Here is an 8,753-nt window from a genome sequence, read left to right on the forward strand (position 1 = left end):
CCCCTGCCCCTTCGCCGCGGTAGCGGCTGTCGTGACCCCGGTATACGTAAGGCTTTCCTTCGCCGTGACGTCACGCAGTTGTTTTCCGAGGAGCGTGGCGCTGCTGGCGCCGGGGAGGCTCCCGCGCATCTTCCCCCGTGGCTGGCTCGTGTCTGAGCCCTCTTTTCAGCACCTTTTGTGCGTTTTTGTGAATGGGGGCGTGCCGGGGAACGAATCCTTGCTGCTTCTCAGTACTCGACTTTCGGCCCCGGTAGCCAGCCCTTGGCGAAAGTGGGCTTGGTATTTCCCGGGTGACGGAGAAAGGCATTTCATGTCCCTGCCAGGTGTGAGCCGACTCGTGAACGCAATGAAAATGGTCGAATGGCACGTCTAATCAGAGCAAATAGTTTTCCACATGACTTAGGACCAGTATCTGCAGTGGCAGGATGAAAGCTAAGCTGGTTGTCCCTAGCGAACCGGTATAGGTATGTTAGTCCTAGGCTTTTGCAGGACTGCAAGTTAAAGTTGCTACAAGGAGTGTGTAGTACCGGGCTGGCTGATCTACCCAACTTGGATAGGATTTAGGTGTTTGAGAAGACATTTTTGGATTTAGCTGGATCGTAAAAACACTTTAGAAGTTACATCAGTGGCAGCCTGAACTCAGGTTGGTTTCCTGTTGCTATCAGCCTTGAGTCAGAGCTCGGAGCGTTTATTTCTGCAAGGAGGGGTTCTGCTGACAGGCTCATGTTTGAAGTTTGGAAGTGGGAGGTGAAACTAGCTTAGCTACAGAAACCGGGTGCTGAGCAAGCCAGGCGGCCTCCGAGATTTGTCACCTTCCTCAGTCCTTCCAGGTAATCTTTAGACTGGTCACAGTGGGCAATAAAGTGATAGTAATTCCTGGATGAGCCTCCTCTTCCCAGCTCTCAGGTGGTTCTTTGGTCAGTGGAGTGACGTACCACTTTGCATGCAAGTGGAACAAATGACAGGTTTTTTTAAAACTCGAAACAGCTGCTCAGCACAATAAACAGAGATCACAACCATTCAGAATGACTCTTCTCAGCTGGCAGACAGAACAGGAGAAAAATCCAACGTCTCTTTCTAAATGTGAGTAAAGCTGTATTTCAGAAAGGAGAGAAGCATCCTGTGGCAGTCACTGAGTGACTTACTACAGACGGCATGATTAATTTTTCATTATTCGATGTCGTAAAGTCTGCTGGGGAATGGCCAACTTAAGAATCAGTACAAAAAAGTAGCAGTAGTGTATGGAAGGGAATAAGCCTGCCATTCATCTCCACCTAAATGAAAGTACACCATTCACAAAAAAGGGGAAGAGAGTGTTATTGTCTTCACTTCAGAAACCCAACATGCTGATAGAAAGCTGCCTTTACCATCGCAGGTAGCTGAAAGACGGTACTCACCAAGAGTTTTTGTCTTGATGCTTTCTTTTAATTAAAGGCAAGAACTGTTGCTGCTTCTCCCATAAAGCTTGTAGCAGCTGAGTGGTGGTGGTACAACCATCGCCAGTCCGGTTTAGCATCATTATAAGGTATTGAGAGCGAAGGGATTTCCTTCAGCGGCAACCTCTCTGCTTTTTTGCCTTGCCCTGACGTGTGTTAGCTAAGAGAAACATTCATGCTTTAAGGACTTCCCTGTAATTTTCTTTTGTAATTTAATCTTTAATAATTATGTCAAAGCTTAAGTATATGCAAAATTTTCTTCTTCTAAGATTATGCTAATACTTTAGGATTTTAAAATGCTTTCAGACACACATGCAAATCCCATTTCTTTTACACTATCCAATTGCAACTCCTAGTAATGATAAGATGGCAGAACACTCTCTGTCCTACATGCTATGCAAAACTAGTTTCATGTAGTTGTAAATTCTTTTAAGGTTTTAATCTTCAGCTGCAGAATATGGACATACCCGTCTTGTGGGACTGTTTTTATGAAGCCCAGTTTAGCAATAGCTAGACTTAGGAGCAGTCTGGCTAAGCAATAGTGAGGCTTAGCAACAACTCCTGTTGTATAGAAACTCTCCTGGCAAACAAGGAAACGTGATTGCGCAGCCTGAAAATCAAATGATAACTCACTGGAGTGTGTTTGTTGTGCAGCATGGCATAGGGCAACCGGGAGCAGGTATTCATCCTCAGTTCCTTACTTGCAAAGGGCAGTATCTCCCAGTGTTAGTATCAGCCTTGTCAGCTGCAAATGAAGATAGCAAAATTCATACCGTTTTTAATACTTTTTGAAATTTTAAATATTCCTCCCTAAACAGTATTAGGTGAATTATCCAGGGCTGTTTATTGTTAGTTGTGCAGTGAAGTACTTTTGATGGAACGTTAATATTTCTAGAGCTTAGGTATGAACAGACACAGAGGCACATCCTTTTCTACCAAGCCTCCAAAGCATTTTTTTCAGTTGGAAAAAAAAATAAAAGTGAGTGTATTACTGATGATGCCACTCAGCAGGATGAATCCTTCATGTGTCATTTTAATTACAGGGGAAACATGGCAAGCAAAATCATTTGTGGCATCCAGTGTTTTATGTGAATCACAATGGACTGAGCTTTTGTACTTCTGCATCTGCTGTTTCATATTTTAATGTGTCGTTGCAATGAAATCTTTCTTTCCAGAAAGGCTGTCCTCAAAAGCTATTCCAGCCTAGATTCTCTGATCCACACCGTTTGCGTGCTGCTGTCTACCGTGGGAAGCTGTGGGAGGTCTGCCTAGACTACTGTAAGCCCTGTTGCAGCATTGCTGCCTGGCCCCTGCTTCCCCACGCAATGTAACAACGCCCTTTCTTCTTGGAACTGCAATGCCTCTTCTTCCTTTAAAAAATACGTCTAGGCTGATGGCAATGATGTCATTCCCGCAGGCTGTCAACATCGTGATGCTGATAAGGCTTGGCCGGTGGAGAGTGTGAAGCTGCAGTCTTAGCTCAGGAGCACCCGGCTCTGCAGCGGTGTTGTGGGGGCAGCCAGGGGGACTGTCCCCTGCAGGCTGTGGTCTTCCTCCAGCTAGGTGTTCCTGAGGTTAGGTGAAAATTGCTGTGGGTTGTAATGAGGCCTCCACCCCAAAATTTTATGATTGGTTTAAAGAAGATCTGGCTCACACAGCAGTCACTGAACAATTTTAATAAAACCTATTAGTACCCGTATGCAGCAAGGGTTTGCTCCCTGTGTAGATTTTTTTTTTCCTTCTCTTTTTTTATTTGTCATTCCAAATCTAAGCTACAAATGTAAAAGCAGAAGCCTAGACTAACAGCAGGCTTACTCTAGCAGGCAAAGTCTGAAATCCTGGATTTGGCAATATGTTTGTGTTTTGGGGATGTGGTTCCTGCACAACACAAAAGTAGCTTTTCTTCTTGAGGGTTCAGGTTAGCTTTTACGACTTCAAGTTGAATTTTACACTGAAGATAATATTTTATGTTTGCATTCCTTGGTATTGCCCTAATTGCTTGACTGAGCAAATGTAGTGCAAAAAATGTATATAAAATAAGGCATGCACCTGTGGATTACGGGGGTGGGTAATGACCTGGGGCAGCATTGTGTATGTTATGTGGATTTTGTGAGTTATTTGCACGGTCAGAAATGACAAGCGCTCTGGGAAGGTGTAGAACGGAGTGAGCAGAGCGAGGATGGGGCTCCTTCAGAGCTGCACCTGGTTCATGAGTCACTTGTCCTCCTTTTTCTCCTCCCAGGTGCTGTGCTCTCCTTTGCTTGCCATGACTCCTGCCAAGCATGGTGCCAGATCATCAATGTGTCTGAATCCCGCTCTTCTCTCCTTGCCTCTATGGATGGGACTCTCAATGAAACGAACCAGAGCATTTCCACACCTGCTGGAAGCAAATATCGCCTCTACATTGGCTTGGCTTTGGCGATAGGTTCCAGTATCTTTATTGGTTCTAGTTTTATACTGAAGAAGAAAGGACTTTTGAAACTGGCAGACAAAGGAGTCCCACGAGCTGGTAAGAGGTGGTGCCTGCCTTGCTCCTGCTGGAGACACAAACACCTCTGGTATAACTCAGCAAAATCAAGGTTTGAGTCACAGATCACATGTTTAAAACCATCGTGGTTGAAAACCATCATACTTGAACAGTGATCAGAAGTCCTGTTTTGGCTAGGGATGGAAATACACTGTGGTTACAGGGACTTGAGATTTCAGAATTCTTAGGGCTACAGAGGCAGCGGGGGATATTAAATATGGCGAGCTGGTAATCTTTCCTCCTTGACAGCAGTTAGATACCAAATAAAGTTCTCCCTTTGTCTTACCCTTCGAAATGCCTTTCTTTCTCGTTTTCCCCATCTTCCCCCTGCCTCATTTGAGATAGAAAGTCATAAGATGGTAACTCGATTTAGGGTTTGTTTTTTTTTAAAGGAAGTGAACAGTTTCTACAGTACATTCTACAGAATAGTACAACTATTCTTCCATCAAAGTCAACAGATGAAGAGCTAAAAAAACGTGGAAAGCTTTTAAAAGAACCCATTGGATTAATCTCATAAGTTCCTTTGCATGGAGTTAAATATATAGCATCAGCAGTTTTTCTTTCGTTTGTTTTGTTTATTGCAATATACTCTTCCAGAGAATTTGGTTATTTGAAAAAAATACATTACTGAATGTTCAATACACTTACTTTTTAGGTAAAAAAAGGAAAGCATGCAGTGGCATTTTTCTTTCCAATTTCTCTCAATTTAAAGTATAAGCAGAGTCAAAATGCAGCTGACTGTGTATGAATATATTGGGTCTGACCTGGGAAAGCACTTTGAAGCATTTCTTAAGCTCACCGACAGTCTTCATGGACATTTTACATTTGCTTGGAACTTTCCCTTCATGTGTGTTTAGTCAAATATAATTTTTCAGAAGTCTAAGTCAAAAAGCAGTAGAGCGATTAATAAAAAATGTCAGTCAAAATCAGATGAAATATTCTTCATGTCGCAGCCAGATAACATGCTCTGTCAGTACTCTGTAGGACCAGATGCAAATGTGAAGCTGTAGTTTTGTTTATTATAACAAGGTGATCTCTTCCTTCTAAGATGAGATTATTTTTTCTGCTTTCAGGACAGGGTGGATATTCTTATTTGAAGGAATGGCTTTGGTGGGCTGGATTGCTATCAAGTAAGTCACCTCTTTCCTCTCAATATATATGTAAATGCTACATAAAGCAGTTTGTTTTAAATAGATTTAGTCCCTGATTTTTAACTCCCCTCACTGTCTTTGCAACCACCTTTATGACAGAAGCCATTCTGATATCCCATCTCTCAAATACTGTGTTTGCTTTTTGGAGCTCTTTGCAGAATAACAACCTTTTCTTTAATATGCAGCCAAAAGCAATGGGACTGAATCTGCCCAGCTTCTAGCAGTACTTAGGGGAAAAGCATTTCACTTTCTTCAGCCTTTATTATGTCCAGAGGAAGTTAGATAAAAGGAAAATTTGTGTATATTGTGTAGAAAAAAGATTTGGGTTTATATTTGCTCCCATAGCTGTCATACAAAATATTTATAATACTATGCTTTTTATTCCCCTTCACCCCCTTTCAACCTGATCCAAATGTTCTTTCTTCTACAGTGGGTTTAGGAGAAGCTGCAAACTTTGCTGCCTATGCCTTTGCACCTGCAACCTTAGTGACGCCCTTGGGTGCACTGAGTGTTCTCATAAGGTTAGTACAAACTAGAAGCAAACCTTGACAAATTAACTGTTCAGTGCATGAGGAAAAAATACTGTCTTTGGCTGAAAGTAGAGAATTTTAGTAAGGAAACTGAAAAGCAATATATGGTCGAAAAATGCTTTTATGTTCCTTGATGGAAAGATCCCTTGCTTATTTAGAACTGAATTTTCTGGGTAGAGGGAATGAGAAGTCTTGTTATAAAGACTAATAGATGCTTTCCCTTTTGGGGAAAAGGCTGTTGCCTTCCACTTATATTACAAAGTATTTCTTATCAGTGTATACCAGGTATGCTGCTGATACACAGTGGTAGAAGGCTGTAAGTCATCTCTTCCTAGAGAACTTAAGCTTTCTTAAAAAGCCTTATCCTGTTCTTCAGATGTGACAAAACTTTAAAAGAAAATACATTATTCCCCCATTAAAGTGTTTTCAAAACCGTTTCTATTTTATAGGAGCATAATTTCATATTAAGGCAAACTTAGTAAGTATTTTGGGTTTGTTTGGTCTTTTCCAAGTGCTTCTGGAAAGAAGACAAAGAAAATTTTGGCTTTTTTTAATATCCACAGTTAAACTCTGTGGTTCTTTTGAAATACGAATGCCCTTCAAACACTATTTCCTATGTATGGAGAAACAAGTGATTTCCAAGTACTTAAGCACATACATGAATATAGCTACCACAGAAGCAGAAAATATGTGGATTATGCTTACAACAAACTTTCTGGGAAATAATTTATTAGCAAAAAAGAATTACTGTATTTTAAATGCAAAACTCTTATTTTTAAGACCTGAGTATACTAGATGAAACATTGTGTTTAAAGCCAACCTGGGCCGCTTTTTTTTTTTTTTTTTTTGAAAAAAAGATGCTTCCGTAATCTAACTGCTAAAAATGCAGCGTTCTGTCGTAGCAAAACCTGTGTAACTCTGTCACGTACAGATGTGCTGGGATCAGCATGTAGGTAGGTGCAGACTAACGGGCTGCCTGGCTGCTGCTGCTTCTCAAAACAGGTTGAGTGTTAACGCCCTCCCCTTTGATGTGGATAGCAATCTTTGCAACTTTCATGAAATGGAGAAGTCACGAGAACTTCATGTCCATGGGCTCATTACCCTTGTGAGAAAAAATAGCTGTAATTTGGTCAGTGGGTTGAAAAACTATTTGTGAGCCTGTCCACACGCTTAAGCCTGTGTCTATGCCTAAGGCTGTGCTCTGGCTGGCTAAGCGTGTGCCCTGTGAGGTGGCCTCATTTGGGTCATGCTATTATCCTTTGGTTAAATCTTGAACCCCTTGGAGAGCGTGGGGTCAGTCCTCTTCAGAGGGCAAGACGTGCTTTCTCTGTGGTTTTGGGAGAGTCCTGGCAAGCCAGGCAGAAACATTGCCTGGGTGGGAGAGCCTGGGGAGGGATGAGGAGGAACAGTTCCAAAACTTGTGTGTGTTGGTTGTAATGGCAAATGAAGTGCTTTAAACCATTTTTGGAAGAAAATAACAGCTTGTGTGGTCAATCTACAGGTGTGTGAGAGTGCATACCCTTGACCCAGGCAAAAGTAATGAGAAGTTCCTTGAGCAATTCAGACCCTTACAACCTGGAGGGGTGGGATCAGGGTTGCTAAGCCCCCTAAAACCTCACCTGACCTTCTTCGTCCTGACCAACCTTCCTGCAAAACTCCTGATTGTTTCAGGCTGGTTTCGAATATATCCAAATTCAGAAGAGGTTTTGAATTACTATCATCTTACACAGAAATATTTTGAATGTCTCACGTGACCGGTGGAGCTGAACCTTTTTTTTATTTGTCAAACAGTGCTATAATGTCATCCTATTTTTTAAATGAGAAGCTAAATATTCATGGAAAGCTGGGCTGTGCACTGAGCATTTTGGGGTCAACGGTCATGGTTATTCATGCCCCTGAGGAGGAGGAGGTCACCTCACTAGATGAGATGGAAAGAAAGCTGCAAGATCCAGGTCTGTATGCAATTGCAATGAACTTGTGCTACAGTTCATAGAGAAAAGTTCAGGACACTGAATAACTTCTAGTGTGTTCTTGGATATAGTCTGGTATTTCCTCTCGTGCATTACTGTTCTTCCCTTTCTTCTTTCTTACAGCATTTGTTACGTTTGCTGTTCTCCTAACAGTTGTTGCCCTCATGCTGATTTTTATTGTGGCTCCAAGGAGAGGCCAGACAAATATACTGATCTACATTTTAATTTGCTCACTCATTGGTGCCTTCTCTGTCTCATCTGTGAAAGGCCTGGGCATTGCCATTAAACAAATGCTGGAGCGGAAGCCAGTTTATCGACATCCATTGGTTTACATTTTGGTGGGCATCTTAGTGCTCTCAGTCAGCACTCAGATCAACTATCTCAACAAAGCTTTGGACGTGTTCAATACATCTCTAGTGACACCTATTTATTATGTGTGTTTCACCACGACGGTTGTGACATGCTCCATCATTCTGTTCAAGGAGTGGAGTAATATGGACCTGGGTGATATCATTGGAACCCTGAGTGGATTCTGCAGTATTATCATAGGCATTTTTTTATTGCATGTTTTCAAAAATACTAATATCACCTGGAGTCAGTTGATGTCTACTGTTGCCAAAGAACCATCATTACCACACCGTGAACACGAAAACTGTCATGCTTTACTGGAGAACATGGAAGACCCAGCTTTGGCATATGAGGAGGACAACATTTTATTCAGTCAATGAAAATCTTAAGCGGTGCTCATCATTAAAGTATCATGAATTGCAGCCTCAGCCCACCTGTGTCTACCAGAATGCTCTTCTTTTCCGCAATCCTCCGGAAAACCGTCTGTAAGGCCAGTTAAGTGTGGGCCACTCCTCTGCGCCAGCTGTTGAGAGTAATGAATGAAAATGTTCAAGAATTAACGTGACAGACAGAAACCTGATGGTGATTGTATGTCAGGCAATGAACAACCTTGTCCTTTTTTTACGCAGCATCTCCTATTGGAGAATTTTAGCAGAAAAGAATGGTCTTTGTAAGCTATGTTTACAAAGTGCAATTTTGCCATCATGACAAAAGATAATCCTTGCTGAAGTGACAAGCACTCTGCTATTATCTTAGTGATGACCTTAATATTTCAGGCTTTCTTTATATTT

The 8,753-nt window shown here is 41.9% G+C and overlaps 1 protein-coding gene across 1 annotated transcript in view; it reads left to right on the forward strand.

Annotated features, from left to right (window-relative positions):
- The window catches only part of NIPAL1 (NIPA like domain containing 1), a 13,084-nt gene extending 4,742 nt beyond the window's left edge, over positions 1–8,342 (forward strand). The window contains exons 3-7 of the mRNA XM_035897700.1: positions 3,595–3,945; positions 5,037–5,093; positions 5,545–5,635; positions 7,436–7,596; positions 7,738–8,342. Coding sequence (XP_035753593.1) covers positions 3,595–3,945; positions 5,037–5,093; positions 5,545–5,635; positions 7,436–7,596; positions 7,738–8,342 — 1,265 coding nt within the window. The remainder of the gene's footprint in view (positions 1–3,594; positions 3,946–5,036; positions 5,094–5,544; positions 5,636–7,435; positions 7,597–7,737) is intronic.
- Positions 8,343–8,753: the final 411 nt, after the last annotated feature.

Source organism: Egretta garzetta, unplaced genomic scaffold (assembly GCF_000687185.1).
Source record: "Egretta garzetta isolate BGI_Z169 unplaced genomic scaffold, ASM68718v1 scaffold557, whole genome shotgun sequence".
Lineage (NCBI taxonomy): Eukaryota > Metazoa > Chordata > Aves > Pelecaniformes > Ardeidae > Egretta > Egretta garzetta.